A 25088-nucleotide genomic window follows, 5' to 3' on the forward strand; every position below is an offset into this window, starting at 1 on the left:
TTTTCGGAATGTGCTGAACTGATGGAAACTAGTTATATATGTGCACTTGTCGAAGAGGAGCCTTCTTGGTTCGCATTCCAACACTGCATTCAGGCCCTGATTCAGAGCCGGATGCTCTGACAGAGCGCTCGCTCTGAATCAGGGCCGTCCCTCTTACTTTTTGGAGCGGCCTCCTGGCCGTTCGCATAGCTGTGGGTGACCACCCACAGCAATAGCGAGCAGCCAAAATGATGGTCACGATGGTCAAGACCATCGGGCTTGCGGAAGACCATACCCTACCGCAAGGGTCTCGTCGCAATTTATCAGAGCCAAAATGATGTCAGTGTGGCCGGCCCCAGACGCTAGGCGTTCCCATGGGAACGCCTGTCTGGGCAGCCACGCCCACCAAAGGGGGCGTGCTGTCAATCACCATCGACAGCACACCCCCTTTGGTGCGAGACCCAAGCCAAGCCGTCGTTATTCGGGTCTCGCGCATGCGCACTTGGGCAACATCAACTCTCGCGAGCGGGTCTGAATCAGACCCTCAGTCTGCAACTCTTTCTATTCAGTCTCTCAGGGCACTGGGTAATTGTGCGATAGTTATGTATGGTTACTTTATTAGTGTTTAAATAGCTTATGTATTGAGTTGCCACTTGTACTGTTTTTTTTATTTTTTATTATATTGCTTAGTGTACTCTTCTGTACAGTGTTGCGAACATAGGGTGTCATGACATAGATAAGTAAATTTGAGAAGAGGCAAGCAGGAAACCACATCACACAGGATCCTGAAAGGAGTATGGTACTCAATCAGAACCAAACCTCATCTCAAACTGACGCATAAAGATTGTGGCAACACCAACAACTGTTTCTTTTAATGAAGTTTGAATGCAAAGTTTAAAGGGGAGAACAGGGAGGCTCCACTCCCAACTGGCTACCCCCAGGGACCTGTCCCCGTCGCAGCTGCATCCCTGGTGGTCTAGCGGTAACACAGACAGGGGCCGTGTACCTGCTGTGTCAGTGACTAACCATGAGGCTGTGCCCACCACGCCGCGGCAGCTTATGTAACACTGCCATAGACAGATAAGAAAAAAATAATAATTAAAAGTTAACAAAACATGCCCTTTCCTTAAGGCACCAAAGTAAAACTGGCTCCCTAGACTTCAGGTGGGGTATAGGGGAGAAGCCGGTGCTGCTTCCAAAGAAGTTAACTCTTTGGTGCCCAGACTCCTGCAGCTCCTCCTATACCCATGCTCCCAGTGTCCACCAGTGGACGAAAGAGAAAGAATAAAAACTCTTAATTTTAGTATAATGCGCATATATACAGACACATAGTTCATCAGGAAGCCTCATCATCAACACCTTAGTTAGTCCAATAAAAGCACAATTACTGGCTGTTTAATATATTTCCCAATTTTATATGCTAGAATTAAATTTATAACACAATCAATATACGACAATATACACGATACAAGTTAAAATATTTTATTATTCAACAGTAGCAAACATGGCAAAATCAGTGTTTCAGAAAAAAAGTAGCTTATTTTTGGATAATTCTTTATTCAAGAATCTTCTTCACCGCAGAATGTTTGGGTGCACCTGTGTATCACATTTTCTTACCACCTGACATGAAGTGCGCAATGTAAGTTACATTACAGGATTAGAGCAGTGGTTCCCAAACTGGGTGCCATGGGGCACTTGCAGGGTTGCCACGGGTTGGTGGTCTAGGACCAAATCAAATTATTTATGTTTAATGTGATGGGAAAACCAGTGCTGGTGGCTGCCAAATACAAAATATATGTGGACAAACAGATGCACAACCCTGACCACACCTAAGGGGGTGACAGTAAGCACAATTTACATTTAAGCATTTATTTCTGAATTTCATAAGTAACTTTTGGCCTAGGAGTGCCATGAAAAAATAAAATAAAAATTGACAATGCTTCAAGAGAGTTTGGGAACCACTGGATTAGTGTAATTGTGCATCGCAACAGCCACGGTGCATGTATAATATCCTTCATTTACATAAAGCTAAAAGTATGCAATGTTGGATTTATTTAGTTTTTAAATTCACATTAGTCCCTGCCCGAGTGAAGCTTACAATCTAATTTCACCTACCACAGACACGTATCTTAAGTGAAAAGTTTTTGTTGGCTGACCACACACACTGCATTTCAGATAATGTTCAGTATGTAAATTCTACAATACACACCCTAGGCAAGTATGCCTCTGAGATTTAAAACGCAATAATCTACAATACATTTATATGCAATAAATATTTTAAAGGATATAAACAAAGGTCAAGTGTTCTTATAGGGAGACTTTTCTTGGTATGGTTGTGAAAATAAATGTTTAATTGGGGAGGGTTACCTTTACAGGTGAAGCACACTTGCCTCCAACATGCTCAGGATTATTGTTTTTTTGATAAAGTAGCATCAATACATTACTTACTGGCCCAATTGTATTTACTTTTCAAAAGTTAGACGGTACCTGAATCAACAATGCAGCCTTATGATTAAAAGCATTTTTTATGTATTTAAAGCAATTTAAAAATGTTAAGAGAATAAAATGCAGCTATGCACAAAGCTGGTAGGCACTGGATGTAACAATTTAAAGACTAGAGAAGTATATGCCTAGGACACTGAAGGTAGGAGTGAACAGATGCAGATAACATGCAACCCTACAAAAAGTAGTAAAGTGAGCAAGAAGACTGCAAAACAAACCAGTTAAAAACAATACTTTTATTTTAGAAGTCGCAAATAGGTATCAAAATGAAGAGGCAGAGGAAATGCAGGGTGCATAATAAACAGGCTTAAAGAACTGGGGGATGCGACTGATGGTACAAGGGGCGGAGCTATGAACTGACTATACACAATAGGCAGGAAGGGAGGGTTTCATGGGGAAATTATGTTTAAGAGTCTTCCTCATTGGCGCTGTCACCTTCATCTTCACCCTCCTCTGTTTCTTTGTCACCATCTTTAATTTCTTCCAGCTGAGTGACAAAACACAAGAATTTGACAATTTGATTGGATGGTTTATCATTTTAACACTTAATTTTAATATGTAAAGCTCGTACTTTTCTCAAATCACCTGAAGCATAGAGCCCATGACTCATTAAAGAGCAAGTAAAGCACCAATTGAATAAATCAAATTCATTTAGTAGGGCAGTAAAAAGGATATTGACTGAAAAGTTTCTAGAAATAGGATTGTTCAAAGTTTAGCAGTTAAAAGTTTATAGTTGTTGCTTATGTGGGCACTTCAGGCCTAATTCCGATGTGCACGTAATTCAAATGCAATGGCAATGTTCACAAAGTCGCGTTATGTGCAAAAAATTCTGAAAATCCCTACGACTCAAGGGTGACAGAGTATACGCACAAAGACGCTGTTGTGTTTGGAAAAGACGGTAAGGAGTTAAGATTTTTATTTTATTTTACTACTAAGTGTGTGTGTGGGTAATGTTATTAGGACTTAATGGGACGTGGGAAGTTATTTTATAATGTGGGCCTATGGACACAGGGGGATGGTGGTACAAAACACCCCCTAGATATATATATTTAACAACATTTTTAAATTACTACAAATACTTTAGTCTTTGATAAAATAAAAACGTCAATATCTGAGTTAAGGGTACAAAAGTAGTACATTAGTAAAGTTTAAACACATTTTAAAACTTGATTAGTAATGCATATAAACCAAAATTGCATTTATGTAAGCCCCGTGGCAGAACAGGAACAAAGGTGGGTGAGAGCTGAAATGGGCGAAAAGTGATGTGTTTGGGCGCCACGGACCTTTTGCGATCACGCCCAGCACTTTAGCACTAAAATTGAATACCGCCCATTGAGATGCTTACACATTTGTGACGGTCATACGATCTTTCACAGTTGATGAGACACTGAATCAAACTAAGATGTACTAAGCCTTGGAGATACAGTGTCAACCAATCAGCTGTCATTTTACAGGCTGTGTTTGAAAAATGACAGATAGGAGCTGATTTATTGGTACTTTATCACCATCTAGTTTCTCTCTCTTCAAGGCTTAGTACATCTACCCCTATAATTTTAACCAAATACTGAAACAGTGAAGCAGGAGTTCAACACGATAGGGTTAATTCAAGTAAACGCAAGTTAATGCTGCTATATACACCACACTTACAGCTGCACACAAAAATTCACAAGTCTGGAGCAAGAACAGGCCGTGGAGAGGCAAGTTGTGGATCCACTGGCAGCGTTTCCACGCCATTACAGTGGTAACTCACCCTCCTCGTAGCTAACTGAATTGACCCCTACCTATTTTAACCAGGAAAATGACCAAATTAGTTCTTAGTTAAGCGTATTTATGGGAAGAACAGATTGTATTATGAACATTTCACGCATATACTACACACCCTTACTGACTTTTGAAGCTACATCAATGGGAAAGTAAGTAGCTCATAATTCATACATCAGATTTACTGAAGAAAAATATTGTGGACAGATACACTAAAATTTAACATTCTTACTAATTTTGTAGTATACATTTCTAATTGAAAAAAAAAAATGCTATATTTATAGACCTTCATATAGTAAGACTTGCAAGCACAGATGACCATCCTATATATTAGTCCCATCTTTGCTTACCGTGTCCTCTCCCTGATCATCATCATCAAGAAGGTCTCCCTCCTCTCCTGAATCCCCTCCTTCCTCTGGTACCATTTTCACATTTGATTCTTCTTTCTTTAAAGAGCTGCTACTCTGTTCATCATCCAGTTTGGTATCTAATGTACAATAACAAAATATCAGTCATCCAGCTGCAGGGTTGTAGTTGAATCATTATTTGCCAACACATTGAATTTGCTGAAAAACAGCAACACAGGCTTCTATTTATTAACAAAAATGTTACTTATATAAAAAACAAGTAAAGAGACTATTCCTTACCTTGTTTGGACTGTTCACGTTCAATTCTTTCTAAGCTTTCCAGAAGAGAATCCACTCTCTGTTTTATCTGGCTGAGCTCTTTTTTAATGGTCTGAAGATCATCTCCCTTCACTGTAACAAAATAAATGAATGTTATTTACAAGCTTAACAAAAAAAAAAAAAGGCATATAACAATTCTCAGTATAAAGCTGGGTACACACTAGCCCAGAGGTTCTCAAACTCGATTCTCAGGACCCCACACAGGTCACGTTTTCCAGGTCACCCAGCAGGTGCACAGGTGTATTCATTAGATTGTAAGCTTGCGAGCAGGGCCCTCTTACCCGTATGTATGTATGTATGTATGTATGTCTTTTACAACCCAGTATAATGTTAATTCAAATTGTAAAGCGCAACGGAATTTGCTGCGCTATACAAGAAACTGTTGATAAATAATTTTAAAAGTTCCACAGGTGGAGTGAATTATTTCACTTGTGATTCTGGGAGGAGACCTGGAAAACATGCACTGTTTGGGGTCCTGAGGACCAAATTTGAGAACATGTGCACTAGACGATATCTTGAGTGATTTGGCCGATTCCGACGCATTGGAATGACAAATCATTCATATTGTCCAGTGTGTACGCACGATGCTGATGCGCGCTCCCACCGGTCGTCCGTTGCATCCTCAGATCTTTTGTACATGCAGAAAGATCTGAGGATGTCGCCATCAATGCCATGCTGACAAAAGCAGCATGGCCCCCGCTACCCCCCACCACCACCGTCGCTGCCGGCATCGGCAAGTGTGTATGCACTTGCTGTTGCTAGAACCTCAGCCGGGTCCGTCCTGCACGATAGATCGGCTGACTGAAGTCCAGCAAAGTGGAAAAAGTAGAATAAATCGTGGTGAAGGTAGTCTACTACCAATAAGCACTTATTTATTCCAGTTTTGAAACCATCCCAACTATGCAAATAAGACACCTTAAATTATAAAATGTGCAATTGAGTAATGGATGTCAATCACGCGAAATAATAAAAAAAAGCCATTTCAGCTAGCTTGGTGTAGATCTAAGAAATTGTTAAATTGATAGAAAGGATAAGTAATCTATATTCTAAATCAATTACTACAGGGGCTGATACATCTAGCCGCTATCGCAGGAATTCTCTGTTCTGCCTACGGCAGGGTCAGGGAAATTGAACATGTTGAACTCCTCATTTTACCAATCCAGACCAAAAAATGGTCGGTATAGGATGGTTGAGATTTTTAACATGCATTTTTTTCACCAATCCCCCAACCTCATCAATGGCAACCAATCGGATCATCAGAATGGGTAATAACGGCACTGATGTATGACCCGCGTAAAACTAAAATAGCTGTTAACCTTTACACTTGACAAAATGTTGCACAACTCACATCTGCTGGACTTTGAAGATCCACCCCGCTGTCCACTCTTGGAATTGAAGCCACTCTTTCCACGACGTGATGTGTTCCCAGAAACTCTCTGGCGTTTTGATGGTACTACAGCTCGAGCGATTGGTGGTGGGGGAGGAACACGGGCTGCAGAATAGCTGTACAGAGAAAGAATAAGGGGAAGTGTTAAAAATCAATCACGGCTTTAAAAGAAAAATTTCTAATACAAGGGGAAAGAAGAGCTTCCACTTCAGTATAATTTGACATTTACATACCTGTCATAGTAGTCTCGCTGAAAATCATAATCCAGATCAAAGGAAGACCTACATTACGATAGAGAAAGCAATGAGTTAAGATTACTTTGATAAAATTAAAATTAAGGAAAAAAAGTTAATCAAAATAAAAAGGAGAACTATGATACCTAAAAGGATATACAAAGTGAGCCTTTTGGGGGCTACACTTTGCGCTGTGTTTAAAACATGTTTTGATCAGTACAATGATGTGTAAACGAATTGTACCAAAGTGCGTGTGTTTATATAAAATAAGTATACACACATGCACACACATACCAACCACTGTTTAACACATATACTCCAGAAATGAGGTTCCCAAACGCGGTCCTCAAGGCACCCCAACAGTTCAGGTTTTAGAGATATCAGTTAATGTACTGTCCAGATAGAAATAAAATTTGCCACATTCTCTTAAGCGCTGCGGAATATGTGTACGCTATATAAATAACTGGTAATAAATAAACTTTAACATCTTTAGTTCCCCAATAAAAACTGTGCACTGTTGGTATGTGGTAGAGTCACCTTTAGGTCCTAGCACACAAACACTTGAAGCTACCACACACTAAGGCCCGTACTAGCCACGATAATTTCGCCGCTGACGGCGGAAACTAGTTTCCACCTACAACGCGTGTTTTGGTGGGGGAAACTTATCGGGCGCGCCCCCCGCTATTCACCCTATTCAATTGCAAAGGATACGGAAACACGTCCCGGCGATACTCAAACAGGCGGAAAGTCCTGTCAGAAATGGGGAAATCAGCCTGACACCCTCCAAAAGATGCACTTACATTGGGGATCAATGTAGAAGTCCCCGATTAGCCCTACTGAAGGTATTTGGGGTACTTATTTGTTGTCAATTGCTTCAATTTTGCGTTTTTGCAGAATAGCATTAAGAAGGTTTTTTTGGTAGAAAATACGTTTTCCTGTCAAATTTGGGGTACATGAAAACGGATGCAAGCAGATTTTAAAGTCTCCAAAGTGAAGTTAAAAAAATCCTGAAAAAAAAAAAAAAAAAACCAACAAGGACCTTCAGCAAGCACCTGCAATCAAAAAAACACCTCCCCATACTCGCAGACCTACTGCTACTTTTTATGTTTGTACCCCAACTTGAATTTTTTTTTTCCCGCCTTCTTTTTCAAAGTATTTTTTTGGGGTGTTCCACACTTTTTGGGGGGATTTTTTTGACACTTATACTTTGGGGGACTGTTAGAAGGGTGCTCCATGGTTTCCCCACCTTTGCACCCCAAAACAGCAATTCTGCACTTTTTTTCTGCCATTACATTGCATTGACTTTCTGCTTACGCAAAAAGTCTTTGCACTTGACTACGGCGTAAAGTTTCCACCTGGCGAAATGACGTCATCTACGATACTTTTTTGCGTCTAATTGAATACGGCCCTAAGGGTGAAATGTTTTAAATCTTCTTAAGAGTGGAAACGAGAACAAATGGAGAAGTTGCCCATACCAACCAATCACCTTCCAGCTAGCATTTATCAAGTACCTGCTATAAAATGATAGGTAAGAACTGATTGGTTGCCGTGGGCAGCTTCTTACCTCTTTAAAATATTTGATACATCTCCCTCACTGACAAACATTGTACAAAGCCGTCTTAACATGCTTTTAAGCAGTAAATACTAGACTATTTTACATCCTAATTTTAAGTATTTAAACATTATAATTGCCTTACAGTCATCACAGGCTACACATATGCTTTACATTACAATGTATGTTTCATATACTCACCCATACATGTCAGCTGCTGATCGTTTGATTCCTCCCTTTCCTCGGTTTGCTTTGGGCTCAGCAGCCAAGTTGATGTCTGAAATAAAGTGATAATATAGAAATTTTAATTTCTCACATTTTATTTGGATCTACATGCCCAATGTGTTCAGAATGTTTTACTAAACACAAACTACGTAATAGTATCACAACACCAGCTTAGTTGACACATCAAAACTTGCAGATACAAAGCTGTAGGACGTTGAAAAATATATATATATATATATAAAAAAGTGAACACAAAAATATAAAAAAAATAAAAAAGGAAAAAAGAAAAAAAAAAAAAAAAGGAAAAGAAAAACAAAAAAAGAAGATGGACATGCAGCATTGGTTAGAGAAAATGTCCAATCTACAGGGTGGAAAAATATCAAAAGCAAAGCATTAGAAATATCATGGAAAATTCAGATGAGCTTGAATTGTCTAGTTTAAAAAAAATAAAAATAAAAAGTACAAAAATAAAAATGGATTTTCCATTCACTCACCCAGGACCTGCCCAGCTATCATGCGTCCATCTTCCCCTGCTACAGCAGTACGTGCGGTGCGTTCATTGTTGTATTGCACAAAAGCAAAGCCCTTGTGTACGGAGCAGCCCACAATCTTGCCATATTTAGAAAAGATTGCTTCTACATCTGCTTTCTTCACCACTAATGTGTTTAGGTTCCCAATGAATACTCGGGAGTTCATAGAGCGGGGGTCTGTTTTATTAGTGACGTTGCTCGCCATCGCGCTACGCCCTAAGGAAGCAATTTTGAAGCCTAGAGGAAGGGAGAAATATAATGAAGTGGCGGTGGAAATAGGATTGGGAAATATAAAAGTTATAAAGGGCAGGGCCAGACCAAGTGTGGAATGAATATACCAAGACAACACATGTACAAAATTCATAGGAGGGGAAAATCCATGATGTACTTAAGAAAATAGAATTAGGCCCGTATTCAAAAAGCTGCGATAATTTCGCAGCTGATGGTGGAATCTAGTTTCTGCCTACATCGCGTGTTTTGGAGGCGGAAACTTATCGGGCGTGCCCGCGCTATTCGCCTATTCAATTGTAAAGGATGCGGAAACGCGTCTCGGCGAAACTCAAACAGGCGGAAAGTCCTGTCAGAAATGGGGTAATCAGCCTGACATCCCCCAAAGATGCACTAACATTGGGGATCAATGTAGAAGTTCCCGATTAGCCCTACTGAAAGTATTTGGGGTACTTATTTGTTGTCAATTGCTTCAATTTAGCGATTATGCACAAGTGGTGAAGAATAGCATTAAGCAGTTTTTTGGGGGGGAGAAAATAAGTTGTCCTGTCAAATTTGGGGTACGTGAAAATGGGTGCAAGCATATTTTTTTTTAAATCTCTAAAATGAAGTTAAAAAAAAAAAAAAAAACAAAAGTGGAAAACGCACCTGTTGCATGCACCTGCAATAAAATAAAATAAAAAAAACACCTCCCCCATACTTGCAGACCCCCCAAAAGTCTATTTCGCTACTTTTTATGTTTGTACCCCAACTTTGAACTTTTTCGTCCCCGTTTTCAAAATATTTTTTTGGGGTGTCCCACACAGGGATTTTTTTGATACAGTTATACTTTGGGGGACTGTTAGAAGGGCGCTCAGTGGTTTCCCCACCTTTGCACCCCAAAACCGCAGTTCTGCACTTTTTTCCGCCTGCTTTCAAAGGCAAATCTTTTCCACCTATTACATTGCATTGACTTTCCGCGCACGCGAAAATTCTTTGCAATCGAATACAGCATAAAGTTTCCGCCTGGCGAAATGACGTCATCCGCGATACTTTTCCGCAGATTCCGACTTTTCGCGGCTAATTGAATACGGCCCTTAGTCTTAGTGTTGCATTATAGCTACTTTAGCACAACCTTGTTGATCTCTAAGCAAATACAATTTTTTTTGAATTTCATAAGAAGTCTAAAACCTGGATGGTTTAATGAATTTGTAAATTGTGCAAAATCTGGAACATTTATGAAAACTGTTGAAGAAAAAAAAAAAATGGTGTTGCACAAGGCAGCCGATTTGGTTTATATTAATTTTTACAAAGTGCAACACAAAATTAAGTTGATCAGCTTCAGATTATTTTGTGTATACACAAGTTTATTTGAATTCGTAAAAAAATAAAATAGAAATTATTTGATGGTTCATATGGGCAACACCAACTTTTAAAATAAATATATATTAGTCAATCAGCAAACTGCAGTCCCTAAAGCAGTAAACAAGGTGCTGGAACAGTCAGCTGAGCAAAGAATCTTTAGTATTGTAATGGATCTGGATTCTGATGCGGGCTTACAGCATAGTATAAAGGCAATGGAGGAATATTGTACATGTGCTGCCAAAATTAAAAGTATAACAGAACATGATGCATATACGGAGCTGTATGTGCATATTTTGTTACCTTATTCATTAACCATTCTTACCATGTGTCTGAAGAATAGATTGCCCGAGGTCTTGCTCCATTCTTTGCTGCGTATTGCCAACGATGGGGCAAAGGTATGGGAGGTGGAATGGGGAGGGGCAGGAAAAGGGCCTGAATGAAGGGACATTAACTGCAACTGTCAAATTCCACTGCCCACATAAGGTAATGCACAGTAGGAAAACATTGCAAGTGTTCCAACAGCATTACTAAAAACTTTACCAAAACTTGATTATAGTAATAAGTCTAACTATCTGCATGTGATTAAGCTTCAAACAAAAGCAATCAAATTGATATCTACAGAAAAACTGGGTGAAAAATTTATATTTTAGCACAAAAATTATGGACTATGCATATTTAAAAAGGATAGCCTCTTTTTCCCAATCCAACCCCCACCAGTAAAAAAAAAAAAAAAAAGTTAGAAAAATTTAGCATCAGTACCAATATTTAAACATTAAAAAACAAAACAAAACCAAAAACTAAAATAAAAATCAGAAATACAGCAGTTAAAAAGGAGACCAGTAAGGCAGGAAAAAAATCTGGGGGTAAAAAAAAAAAAAAAAAAAGTAAAAAAAAAACAATACAAAAAAAAAAAAAAAAAACAGGAAATGCGAGACTTACTGTAGTTGGCGTTTCAAAAAAAATTCTTCGCTGTGAAAAAAAAAAAAGGGGAAAAAATTATGAAAATAATCCATACCAGGAAAAAAGGTAGAGAATTTCTTTCAAAAGTCCATTTAAAAATACTAGCAGTACTTAAAAATGTTTTTGGTTTTTTTTGCAATTTGTCATTTATCATCAGGTCATACACCCCAAAAAATTAGCATCAGAGGGATGGGAAAGGAAGGGTAAGGGAATAGGCAGGAGGGGAAGACTGTTCTGAGCACTTACTGTAAGTGCAGCATTCTTTTTTGTTTCCATTTTAGATAAAAACAGGAAAATTACTTCATAAATATTTAAAGGGGTTGTTGTGTTTGAGAACTCTAGGCCCCCTATAATCTTAGAAGCAACTACACTGCTACATGTGCACTTAGTGACTACTCTACAGAAAACAAATGGCGAGGAGAAGGAAAGTAAACAAATTCTGTCAGAATAGGTCAGGGAACGAAGAGGGGTAATTTGGAGAACTGCTCAGATCTCTGTCCTGTGGAAAGGAGAAGGGGAGAACAGTTTCAGATTGAAGGGAACTGGATTAGGGACACTGGGGTAAGGGAAACAAGCCACCAATGAACAGTAGCATTTCTGCCAACTAAACATGCAAAACTAATTGCTGCCATATGTAGTTAGCTTAACACTGCATGTACCAACTTGTGATTGTATGTACAACTTTTAAGAGCTGGCACGCAGGACAAAGTTTATTATATATGTGTGTATATAATTATTTTATCATGTTTCCAGAGGATTCCTGTTCAAGCAAAAGAATAAGACAAAAGATTATTCTGAAGAGGAGCACAACCCCACCAGTTCTCTTTTTATACTGTAGCCAATTATGAATTAATTTAATTTTTTTTTCTCGCTCTTAGGAAATTAGTGCAAAAGGCAAAAAAAAGATCAGCAGTGGCTCACTTGCCTACAGAATAGTTGATACAGAATGGTTGCTAACTTGGCCTTGATTTTGTGGCAGTTCTTGGCCCATGTGCAAAATAAATTTTACTGCCTGACTGCACATTAAATAGTCATCACATCAAATGTGACTCATAAACAGAAAACATCACGTTTGCATTTAGGAGGTCTGCTGATGGTGGTCAGGGAAACCAATTAAACATGTCAGTTTCTCTGTACCAAAAAGCATCAAGTTTCTTAAAAGGCAACACTATTTTGCAAATACAATGGGAGGTGGTTGGGAGCATATGGTGGATAAAAGCAGGACACTTTCAGAAATATATTAGAGGTGACTTTTTTTTGTTTTTAAACAATGGACATTACAAAATTAGAACTAGCTGAATTACAAAGGCCATACAGAGACCTACACATTTCAATTCAAATGTACACCTCAATATAATACCTACCTGTACTTTTAAAGCTAAGGGCTCAGATGTACAGGAACCTATCCAAGGTCACCTAAAATAGTGGCTGTAACCTATTGTATTGGATGGTGAAAATAGTCAAATATGGTTAAAATTAAATCTGTTAAATATAGATATATACTGGTAAACCAGAAAATGGTCAATCAGTAGAATGCTTCATAAAATCCAGCATTTCCCACTCCCTTTGCTGCGAAGTGGCTACCTATACTCTGTGCTCACCTACCTAAGGAACATAGGGTCTGATTCAGAGCCGGACGCTATTTGCGGTCGTTCGTTCAGAAAAAAGGGGTGCTATTCAAATGAACCGTTCGCTCTTTGCGGTCTGTTCACGCCTCTATGTCTGAACGAGCGAACAAAACTTGCGGTCGTAATTTTGAAAAATACGCCCCCTGGATGCTCGCATCATACTTCATGTCCGCTATTTATTAGATTAATCGAGTACATCGAACAGCGTAAGAACTGCTCGCTATTCTTGTGATTGGTTTTTCCTACCGCAATCTTGCGAGCAGTTCTGACTATAAAACAACCAAGTGACATGGTCAATGACGCTGCTCTATTAATTATGCACACCCTTAAAACGCCCGTTTTGACCTTTAAGCACGCCTGCGTTCTGAATTCCACTCCCCGTTTTCAAGCACCTTCCCCTGTTACCACCCACATACGCCTACTCCTGTCCCTCAAAATAGCAGGCATTCGCTATTTAGCGAACAAACAATTTTCGTCCGCACTGACTGGTTCGCGCATGCGTATTACAATCCGTATGCATGCGCAGATGAGCGAACATCGCTCATAACGAACGAGCGGCTCTGAATGAGGGCCATACATTGCTTCTGTGAAAACCTCAATTAACACATTTGGTGGACATTTATGTACCTATAACTCATTTTTTTTATGCATTTCACAAGTTCCACTATCCAATACAAAAGGTTAAAGGCACCATTTTTAGGTGGCCTTGAATAACTTCCTGTACGTCCACAAGTCACAACCTGTGAAACAGGCAAGGCTAAAGGTGCGCATCCATTAGGCAATGGGGTAACGACAGTACGATTACGACATCATAATTGTTCAGTCGTTCCTCGTTCTGAAGGTGCGCACACTGAACGACAGGTCGTTCAGTGCAGGCCTCCTCCCTCATCCCCGAACATGTCCAATCTGTCGTTATCAGCAGATTGACCGGCATGCTCAGAAGATGATGGATGTCAAACATGAACAGCGGGAGCGCACATCGCTGGTCGTTTGACATTATCATGTCCGATTCATGCGCGATTGAACGATTAAGATGTCGTAATCGTTCAAACGCTGTTTAATCGGCAAGTGGATACATGGCTTAAGACAACCAGTAAGCTATGAAACCATTTGGGGAGCTGTATAAATGGTGGATAAGTGGCTTAGCGGTAACTGTGCACAGTATGTGCAGCAGTTACAGCCTTCCTGCATGTGACACCAGGGAAAGGACAGGCCTCCCCAGTCATCATCATCAGCACTTTATCTTTATATCGTGCTGATCGGAAATCACAAGTTAACAGTCAGTGGCCCTGGCAGTTCTGTCTGCAGACTGTCAATTTTTCCTGCCGCGGCTGTAGCTAGTGCACTTTCCTGGCTGTCACAAATATTAATAAAAATTTTTTTAAATGTTGCTATAGTTCCTTCCTTCAGTAAGAGTAGTCTCGTAAGGCTGGGTATACCTAAACGACCGGCAATCGTACCGATGTTCGGGGTGATTTGCCTTCACCCTGGACATCGCATAATCGCCGGTACACACTTAAAAGATTTAATGAACGGAGCAATTACTGTTCCGTCCTTCGTGAATATGTACAGCCTCACATGCGATATAGTGTGATTGATCGTGCAGCACAGTCAATCACATGATATTGCATGCAACCGCATAAAATCGGGCATACACACTGCACGATATGCCCAATATGTCATTCCGATTTGGCCAAATCGTGCCGATATTGTCATTGTGTGTATGCACCCTAACTCACACATGCACTAAATTGGCAGCAGGTAAGCGAGACTGCAGTTCACCATCTCTGATAGTAGCACAGCAGGAATCGCCAAAAAGATGAGTTAACACTCTACCTCTTCGGTGAAAGCTATGATGGTACAATTTTATAGATGACTGGCACTGAAGCCAGAATAAGCCTAGCTTTAAGCATGGTCAGTCACCATGGTCAGTATGGGGATCACTCCACATTGCAGTACTGGGACCCCGATTTGTAGAATCTACTATGAATCATGAAACAAATGAACCACCTCCATTACATTAGAGAAGGGACTACGTAACTTCCACACCAATAGCAATTATGCTCCCCGTTGGAACCCGCCCTACCCTAGGTCATATACCATATGACCTGCACTTACACCTCTTGGACACACTGATATATCTTGATTTTATTTCTGTGAAGATAACAATCATGGATGACACCCACTACAATCAACAAGTGCCACCTCAGATACCAACCCTATGAAAGAAAGTAAACTCTGCGTGATGTGTCGGGAAATTGGGCGAGCTAAACTAAAATCGCAGGTAAAAGTAATCTCTGCAATTTTTTGCGATTCAATTCCGAACTTGCGTTTTTGTGTTACACCCCCACCACGAATGGGGAAAAGGCCTTAACTTTAAAAGGTCAAAAAAGTCAGGACACTGCGCAGAACCTCTGGTACACCCCACCCAATAGTCACTTGGAGGGGTTTAGAAAATATAATTTAGGCGCTTTTCTCTAAAAAGCTTGAATGGGTAAAATGACGTGGGATATGTAAGCCTGAGGTGTTGTATTGATAGGAAAATGTTTTTTGACCTTTCAGATGGGCGCCAAGTGTTTTTTTTCCCCAGCATTCACTATGTTTTCTAAAGGTACGTATCTACTAGGTGATTAAACAGACCGATTGAACGATAACGACATAGTTACCATTCAATCGCTTGTTAATTGCCCGCAAATCAGGCATTATAAAGTCAAAAACGTCCACCGATGCGAGTGCTCGCTGGTCGTTTTTGCCATCTATTATCATCCGTACATGCTGGTCAACCTGACGATCACGTCAGGTTCAGCATGTACGGGGATGATGGATGTGCCTAGTGTTCACCGAATGCAGCATGCCCACTCCCCCCACCCGTTGTTGCCGGCATCAGCATGCGTGTATGCACTTGCCGATACAGATACCCCCGCTGACTATATTGCTGGGTACATACATCGTTTAGTGAGTACCCAGCTTTAAAGGTGCCTACACACTTGGCGTGTTTCCACTCACGATGCTGATGCACGTACCCGCAGATCGTACATCGCATTTTAAGCTCTGCCGTGCTGTAGGCCAGATTCCCAAACTCAGTCACGAGGCACTGGAATAGTAGGAGGCACGATAGATCGTTTGTTACATTGGACAGTTTTTTAACACCAAATCGTGCCCACGACTGCCGTGGAGCTGCTGGGGAGAGTTCAAGGGGAAATCGGATACATCGTCGGATCATGAGCACATCGCCAAGTGTGTAGGCACTTTTAGAGGGCCACCCTATCTGGCCCCTAAATTGTATCATGTAGCCCAGGAATGGCCAACCTGTGGCTCTCCAGCTGTTGTAAAACTACAAATCCCAACATGCACTGCTTCAGATTTGCTAAAAGTGAATGCTAAAACTGTGGCAGGGGATGCTGGGATGTGTAGTTTCACAACAGCTGGAAAGCCACAGGTTGGCCAGGCCTGATGTAGCCGATCACTGCAGTACAAAACAAGTTGCACCTCACATCCCCTTACTGACGCAATAAGAAACTACTTGTATGTATCCCATTCCATCCTACACATCTAGTTGTGCAGCAATATAAACATTTCACAAATCGTGACTGTAACTGTATAATACCTAAATAAAATGCTCTTCCTATAACCTATGCATAATGCTTTCCCCTGCTTATTTGTGAATATAGACAGATTTGGTCAAATTTTCTCACAAAAGAAAATGTATATCTACCCCAGAAAAATAGAAATAGAAGGGAGCTGAGCAGCAGACGGGCTGTGGGAGAATAGAACACTCCGATCATCAGGTGGAGGTCAGTGGCTTTATAACCTAGTGTGTGCGTTTGGGTATTCTATAGTTGCCGCCATATAATAAGTACACACCACTCCTATTACAACACCCTCTTTAAATTGTATACTCACTACGTATACTGATTGCATCGATACGAATACCCACGTGATAAAATCGATTAATATAATCGTACTATAAATCTGGCAAGTGCACATGATGATGTGTCGCAGCCTCGCAGGCCCTTGCTGAGGCCCTATCACAGGGGCCATTTTCAGACCCATAAAGACGTCGATGACTCACCTCTTTTCTACGAGCGATTAAGCAATGCTGCGGCGAGCTCTGGGCTCTACGAGTCGAAGATAATATCGGAAAAACTACGGACGGAGGTAAATAACCCGGGAAACCGAGGAATAAGCGGTGGGAAGCTCTGCGGCTCTAACACAAAATGGCGAAGAGTCAACCTCCTTACTGCGCAGCTCGGCAAACGAAAGACGTAATGAAAGACGAACGCTTATTCGAAAACTAACTGGACAACGAGGTCGCCAATCATTGCTTGAACGAGACCGTTCCACCAATGGGCGCCGACAGGCGGGATTTTTTGTACAATCGTCACCTTGGAAATAAAGTCGACCAATACGGACAACGTACACGCCCTGAGCTTCTTTTTGTCTCTGAGGCCGTGGTACGTCATGCTAGGCCAGGCGTTGCTATAGAGCTGGGCAGTGTGGGGGTGTGTGCAGGGTGATTGGCAGATGCTTTGCCAAGTAAATGCGCTTAACTATTAAGTCTGACTGACTATTGTATTGTGTGGTACACATATCACCGCTCATCGTCACCAGTGATTACCATCTGCTCCTGTCCTGCATTTAAAGCACAGTCTGCTTTTTGAAAATGTGTCCCTGTAAATTATAGTATTTGGCTTTTCATATATTTGCAGTTTTAATGGTGCATGCAGTTCTCTTTTATTATTATTAATATTATTATTATTTACTAGTATGCATACAAGCTATATTTTTGGCATGTCTAGTTATGCATTATTTGTAAAAGTGAAAATTCTGATCAATCATGTCCAGCTGACCTGTAATAGGTAAATAGCATTAGACTATATTTATCTGGAATTCTGTGAACCAGGAATAGCTTATTACAAACCTGGAATTTAAGGTCTCATATTTGAACTGTTCACTGGGCCTCAGCGATGTACATGTTTGTCGATGTGCGTAGGATCCTTACTGCGCTTGTGCAGATCTCTGTAACAACGGTCACAGTGCCCTCTAAGCCACCACACTGTTTGGGGCAGGGAAAGAGCATTAAGTTTGGTACACACTATACAATGGGGGGGGATGTAATATAGCGCACTTAATGTGACGCTATATCGCTTCCTGCTTTGCCTCTTTACCGAGAGGAAGCACTACCGATGAGATGTATAAACATCTCATCAGCTAGAGCGGGGGAGCGATAACTTTCCCCTCCAGCGCTCCCCGCTAGAGACCGCAGTGCATCAGCCTAGTGCTGATACGCTGTGTCTCAGTCCCAGCCGGCTCCACTGAGCCTGTGCGGGATCTCGCAAGTATCACGAGATCCCCGTATGCAGCCTGGAGGTGGCAGCCGCCGCAGCAGGGACAGCGCTGTCCCTGCTGTGGGGATAGGGTAGCGCCACGCTGTAGCTGTCAATAGCTACAGCGGGCCGAATGGTCAGACTATCGGCACTGCTATCTTGTAGATACCAGCGCCGATAATGACAGGGGCACATAGCGGTAATTTACCGCCAAACCCCCAATCATACATCGGGTAGAAGCGGTATCAGCGAACACATAACGTGCGCTGATACCGCTTCTGAGCTTCTTACATCTCCCACAATGTGTCGTATGATATAACGTTCAGACACGAATCAGAACAATATATTGTACACATCGTATAGGGGGCCTGATTCAGAGACAGATGCAACATGCTTGGGATAAGTATAAGAATATTCTTACAAAGAACTGAGGATCACATAGGGTTGAGGTTACCAAAAGGTAAAAAGGAAGACTAGAAGGGCCAAGTGGTTCTTATCTGCCATCAAATTCTGTTTCTAATGCCGTTACTTATGCAGAACAAGCGTTTGCTAAAGCGCACACAATTATTTTGCGACTATGAGCCGTATTCAATTTGAACGAACCAGTGATACTTTTCCGCCTCCCAGACTTTTCGCCTACATCGTGTGTTTTGTAGGCGGAAAAGTATCGCTCGCGTGCCTGCGTATCGCCGTATTCAATTTTAAAGTAGGCGAAAACGGGACCCGGCGAAACTTAAACAAGCGGAAAGTACTGTCAGATTTGGGGAAATCAGCCTGACACCCCCCAAAAGATGCTCTGGCATGGGGGTTAGCTATGGTACCCCCCGATTTGGCTTGCTGAAGATATTTGGTGTTTTAAAACGGGCTCAATAGCTGCTAAATAGCGTTTTTGTATAAGTGGTGCAGAATAGTATTCAGGCGTTTTTTTTTGGCAGAAAATAGCTTATCCCAGCAAATTTGGGGTACATGAAAATGGGGGCCATTATATTTTAAAGTTGCTAAAGTTAAGTTTAAAAAATCGTGAAAAATCCACCTGCCGCAAGCCCCTGCAATGAAAAAAACACCTGGGACATACTTGGGGACCCCCCCAGAGACAAGTTCGCTAGTTTTTAACTTTGTCCCCCAACATTTTTTTTTGCCCCCAAATTCAAAGTGATTTTTTGGGGTATTAAGTCTTTTAAAAAATTTTGACACAGTTTACCTTTGGGGGACTGTCTGAAGGGTTCCCGCAACATTGCACCCCAAAATCCCAATTCTGCACTTTTTTCCGCCTGCTATTCATAGGCGAAACTTTTCCGCCTATTACATTGCATTGACTTTCCGCATAGGCGAAAAGTCTTCCAAATTGAATACGAAGTAAAGTCAAAACAGGCGGAAATGACTTCATCGGCGAAAAATTTCCGCCAAAAACATGCAAAAACGGCTTTTTGCCTCAAATTGAATATGGGCCTATGTTCGTATAGGGGAACCATTCATAAAGAGTAGACAACGTTTGGGGGTGGTAACAGGGGGTTGGTGGTTAGAAGAATGCAGGCATGTCAGACAGACTCTCATTGGCTGCTGCTGCACACACATCACCGCCGCGCGGCAGCGGTGTGTGTGTTAACCAGCAGCCAATGAGAGTCAGACAGACTCTCATTAACTGCTGAGCTCCCACTGCAAGAGCCGGCTCCCTTCTGGCTCCTGCAGTGGGTAATGGGAGAGACGTCATGATGTCATGACGTCTCTCCCATAATGCAGAGCGCACCAGCCCTGGAGGACTGACGTGCGGTGCCAGGAGCAGTGGCTGGAGCGTGGTTTCAGGTAAGTGTATTTTTTTTACTTGTGTTGTGTGCCTGCACATCGTGGGGGGGGGGGCACCATTACAGGGGGGAGCACTACTGGGGGCACCATTACAGGGGGGGACCACTACTGGGGGGACCACTACTGGGGGTGGGGTACCACTGGGGACTACAACTGGGGGGGACTACTATTGGGGGCACTGCATTGGGAGGGGGGGCTACTACTGGGGGCACTATATAAGGGGCTTACTACTAGGGGACTACTACTGGGGGCACTAAATAGGGAGGAAAACTACAGGGGGGCACTGTATAAGGGGCACTGGATAGGGGGATCACTGCTGGGGGCCTGCATAAGGGGTCCACTACTGGGGGCACTGCATAAGGGGGGGGACTACTGCTGGAGGCACTATATAAGGGGCTTACTACTAGGGGCACTGCATTGGGGGGACCACCAGGGGCACTAAATAAGGAGGAAAACTACAGGGGGCACTGGATAGGGGGATCACTGCTGGGGGCCTGCATAAGGGGGACCACTACTGGGGGCACTGCATAAGGGGGGGACTACTGCTGGGGGCACTATATAAAGGAGCACTGCATAAGGGGGACCACTACTGGGGGCACTTCATGGGGGGGCACTGCATAAGGGAGACCATTACTGGGGTACTGAATAAGGGGAACTAATGAGGGGCTGCATAAGGGGGACCACTACTGGGGGCATTGCATACTGGGGGTACTGTATAAGGGGAACTAATAGGGGGCTGCATAAGGGGGACCACTACTACTGGGGGTACTGTATAAGGGGCACTACTGGGGTTAAGGTGCATATGGAAAGGCATGTTCAGATTGACGAAAAAGGGGTATGTCATGTTGACACGTGCCATTTTTAAGCGGCCACGCCCATTTTTTGCCGCGCGCACATGGGGGGGGCTCCATTTACTCCATTTTTACATTTGCTCTGGGCTCCAAATACCCTAGTTACGCAACTGGTCAGGAGAGCTGTCGTGTTTGCGGCTGGTCAGACTTGCCGCATCTGCAGCATTGCTACCCGATGTTCATCGATGGTACCGATGTTTATGCTGTTGTACATCATCATACAGATACGAGAAGGTAGCAGTGGGCATCCCTATTTTCAGCTGTGCTTTGGAGGGCATTAGCATATTTCAGCAACTGTGATCCGTAATAGAATACAATTGCATTACTGTCCCTCTCTGAATCAGGCCCAGCGTGATTGCCCAATCCATCATTCACAATGGTCGTTCATCGCATCGTCCCATCTGCTGTCGTGTACAGCACATGGGATGATGCGGTGTAGTTACATGTAGCATGTTACGATCATCTCGTCGTACACCAAATCATGCAGTGTATTGTTACATTGCATTGCGTCATCGCTGGGTTGCACCATTGTATGGATCACAGAAAACCAGTGTGTTGGTCCCGTTTTCTGGGACAGTACCAGTGGGATGCAGCTTTACTGGCTCCAGAAGCATCAAAACACCGGCCATCCCGAGTAACCTGAGGTTACACACATGACAGATGTTCTCGCAGATGATCTGATGCTATGACTTTGAATGCTGCAGTGGATCACAAAAGCATGCATGGGCGTCTCTCAACTACAGATGCCTCCTGCTGCTTTTACATTCAAATACACAGTAGCTGCTGTGTATTTAGTGTCCATCTCTGAATCCTGTAAGGCCTCATTATAGATGCTTTTGGGAGGAGAGGGGCAGGAGGGAGGAACTACTGTCAAATCTGCCTGATAAAATAAGTATATATGGTATAATCAGAGTGTGCTTTACTCGTATAGAAAATAATGTTGCCCCTTAATACCAGTGTGAAGCCTTGGGAATTTGCTTCTATGGGGGAACACCGAAAAGGGTATAGCTGCGATACTCGGAGAGGTGGTAGTTTGGTAGCGTACAATACAGTACAGTTCTATGTCCACATGTTTGCAGAACGCCCTTCAGAACCAGGATGTGAACTGGGTACCCCTGTCCAATGTGATGTCCCTGGGGCAACCGTGGAGTCAGATGAAGATTTCAGGCAACTCCAAGGGTGTGCCCTTCTGGGGTACAAAGTGGGACGCCTTATGTGGTGCACACTACAAATAGTTAAACATAACTTTTATTGTACACATTATAAACATCAACATGTTACAAACCAGTGAAATAAAATGGATAGGTAAAAAGAAGTGAAGAGAGTGTGTGAATTGTGATTAAAACTTGCTATGCATTCTGTATCCACTTCTGTATGTTTCAAATATAGGCGGTCTCCTGTGTATTCTGTAGTAACTGTTGCAAATTGTTATTTATGTGCTTGTTTTCCAAGTTTGTTACAAATAGTATCAAGTTATGTATATTAAGATATTTGAAGGCCCCTTCAATATCATCCAGGGAACCAAATGCCTATATAGCAGGTATTGGGTAACACTGTACAACAAATTAATACTTTTAATGTGTTTCCTTTCTAAAAATAGTCATACATTACTAATTTGAGGTAAAGAAAAACTAAAATGATTTCAGAATGTTTTTACTAGCTCTATTTTTTGAGCTACACTACTTGCACTATACTGTATGTACATTAGTAATATAGTCATAGTGAAAAGCTATTTTAAAATAATCTGATATTTTCTTGATAGAAAATAAATAACAGTTGTTTTAATTCAATCAATCACAAATAAGAACACAAAACGAAACAAACATACAGCATACGAAACAAACATACAGCATACGAAAGTACTATCTAATATAGTGGCCTATTCATGGGGGTGCTTTCTCTTTGCTTGTCGCTTGTACTCCTCTTCTGGGGCATCTCTTGTCACTGTCCAACAGTAGTGATTCACCAACCCTGATATCTTTGTTCCATTGCTGAAATGTCTTGGTGGAATCGCTCACTATGCTTGTCACTCAGTGCACCACAGTTATCTTGTGTGGGTAATCCCGTGAATCGCATATATTTGAATAGGGGAGGGGACAAATAACTGAATCATTTAATTGGGTCATTAGGCCCCGCCCCCTCTGCACGGAGCGCAGATTGCTGGTAAGATTCTCTCCATGCTGCCCACTTCACTAGGAATACCCCTACATCGGCATAAATGGGCTACATCTCGGAACTCAGAGCTAACCGAGAGGTTTAAATGTCATATTCATTCTTTGCATGCTGAAATCAATTAGAAGTAACTATTTTCACATCGGAAACATTTTCATTGTTGTGCAGTGTAATCGGAGAATATTCTGTAGGTTTATTAAAATGTGAACTATAATATTGTATCCATTTAATCAAAGAATTACATTTGTGGCACTTGTATACAGGGCCGGATGAAGGCTTGTGGGGGACATCTAGTCCGCAACACTACTGGAATCCGACTGCCGGCAGCATAGTGGACATGATCTAGTACACTGCCAGGGGCAAACACAGGATTTTGAGTGGAGCGTTAGAGAGAGAGAGAGAGAGAGAGAGAGAGAGAGAGAGAAGGAGGGAGGGAAAGACGAGGAGTGAGACACAGAGAGAGGGGGGAGAAAGGGAGAGGGAGGGAGTGAGACATAGGCCCCCATTTATTAATGATCACAATTGCAATGCTATACGCAGAAGGCATGACATTACCGCCCATTACTGAAATTGCGATCGCAGCTGTGTAATCGTACGCAACTCAGCTGCGAAAATATGCTAATGCTTGCCAAAGCTCAGTTGGCATAAAGAGGCCCACTTCTGCTTTCTCACATACATCCAACCTCGCACTTCTGTGTAAACATCGGTACCATCGACGCACATCGGCCCCTCATGCACATTTACAGCAGGTCTGACCAGCCACAGGAACTGCAAATCTCGTCGCACGTAATGAGTACTCAAGCTGCGTATGCACGTAGTGGCTAATTTATGCATGTCCATGAAACCGCATTCATACGGAAGGGCACTCCTGCGTTTCTTTGACCACTCCCCCGTCACCACCCCCAAACGCTTACAGCATGTCACTCACTCTGCAATGGATTCCTCTCTGCGTCCGTAATCACGGTGCATGCGCAATGGCTAACAATCGCTCGATCTGCGTATGCAGTTGCAATTGCAATCGCTGCTGAATCAAGCACTAAGATTTATCAGTAATTTCCTACTTATGTATAAACGTTCTCAACTAATTAGCACTCAAATGACTGTGGCTTGATTCCATATACGGGTCATTCCGGATCAAATCTACATAATTTACGAAAAAAATCTACCTTACATTCTCTAATTACAATGAATTTTCATATAATAAATCCTGCTTCGGTTATAAATAAAACCCCCAAATCTTAGGCTGATCAGTACACTGGTTTTGAAGTTATATGATTTTAAAACTGCAATTTTTGGGGGGGGGTTGCTTTTAACAGGTTTTTAAATTGCTTTTGCAGCTCACCTAATTGAGCTAGAGCACAGGTAAACTCGGTCCTCAGGACCCCAAACAGTGCATGTTTTCCATGTCTCCTCACAACATCACACGTAAAATAATTAGCTCCACCTGTGGATCTTTTAAAATGTGTCAGTGAGTAACGAATACACCTGTTCACCTGCCGGTGACCTGAGGACCGAGTTTGAGAACCACTGAGCTAGAGAGTTGGGCAAGGTCTCATGTGAAACCTCTTTTTATGGGCTTTCATATGATAACACAGCAGTATGTTTCAATACAAATAAAAAATGAAAATTTTTTAAAATCAAAGTTTTTATTGTCTCAAAAAGCCATATTTTTAATTAAAAAAAAAAAAAAAACTCTCAAAAGTTGTTCATACTGTGGTTAGTAAATCCCCAAAGTTTTATTTTGGGATCATGATGGGATCAGTTGCTTTAAGAGCTTTAATTTATGAGTGATTCATGGAAATTGTATTTATTGAGGAAAATCAACAATATTTTTTCCAATTTACTTCATTAGAAGAATGCGCGTTCCTCTTCAGGTGTTTGGGGATGAGATTCTACAGACAGCGCCTGCTCCCACTTTTG

The 25088-nt window shown here is 41.8% G+C and overlaps 1 protein-coding gene across 2 annotated transcripts; it reads right to left on the reverse strand.

The window, feature by feature from the left end:
* Nucleotides 1-2702: 2702 nt before the first annotated feature.
* On the reverse strand, nt 2703-17294 carry LOC148526458 (heterogeneous nuclear ribonucleoprotein C). 2 transcript variants are annotated; one of them, XM_088469886.1, is made up of 10 exons: nt 17088-17294; nt 11367-11396; nt 10750-10859; nt 8820-9092; nt 8302-8377; nt 6549-6596; nt 6277-6431; nt 4890-5000; nt 4593-4729; nt 2703-2968 (listed from the first exon to the last, which is right to left on the reverse strand). In XM_088469886.1, exons 3-10 carry the CDS (start codon nt 10787-10789, stop codon nt 2888-2890), a joined length of 921 nt encoding a protein of 306 aa, XP_088326012.1. In that variant the 5' UTR covers nt 10790-10859; nt 11367-11396; nt 17088-17294; the 3' UTR covers nt 2703-2887. The 2 variants fall into 2 exon arrangements, with proteins under 2 accessions (XP_088326012.1, XP_088326013.1); XM_088469887.1 differs by lacking the exon at nt 10750-10859 and having other exon boundaries at nt 17088-17292.
* Nucleotides 17295-25088: the final 7794 nt, after the last annotated feature.

This window comes from Taudactylus pleione, unplaced genomic scaffold (genome assembly GCF_031769625.1).
Source record: "Taudactylus pleione unplaced genomic scaffold, aTauple2 ptg000095l, whole genome shotgun sequence".
NCBI classification, from domain to species: Eukaryota; Metazoa; Chordata; class Amphibia; order Anura; family Myobatrachidae; genus Taudactylus; species Taudactylus pleione.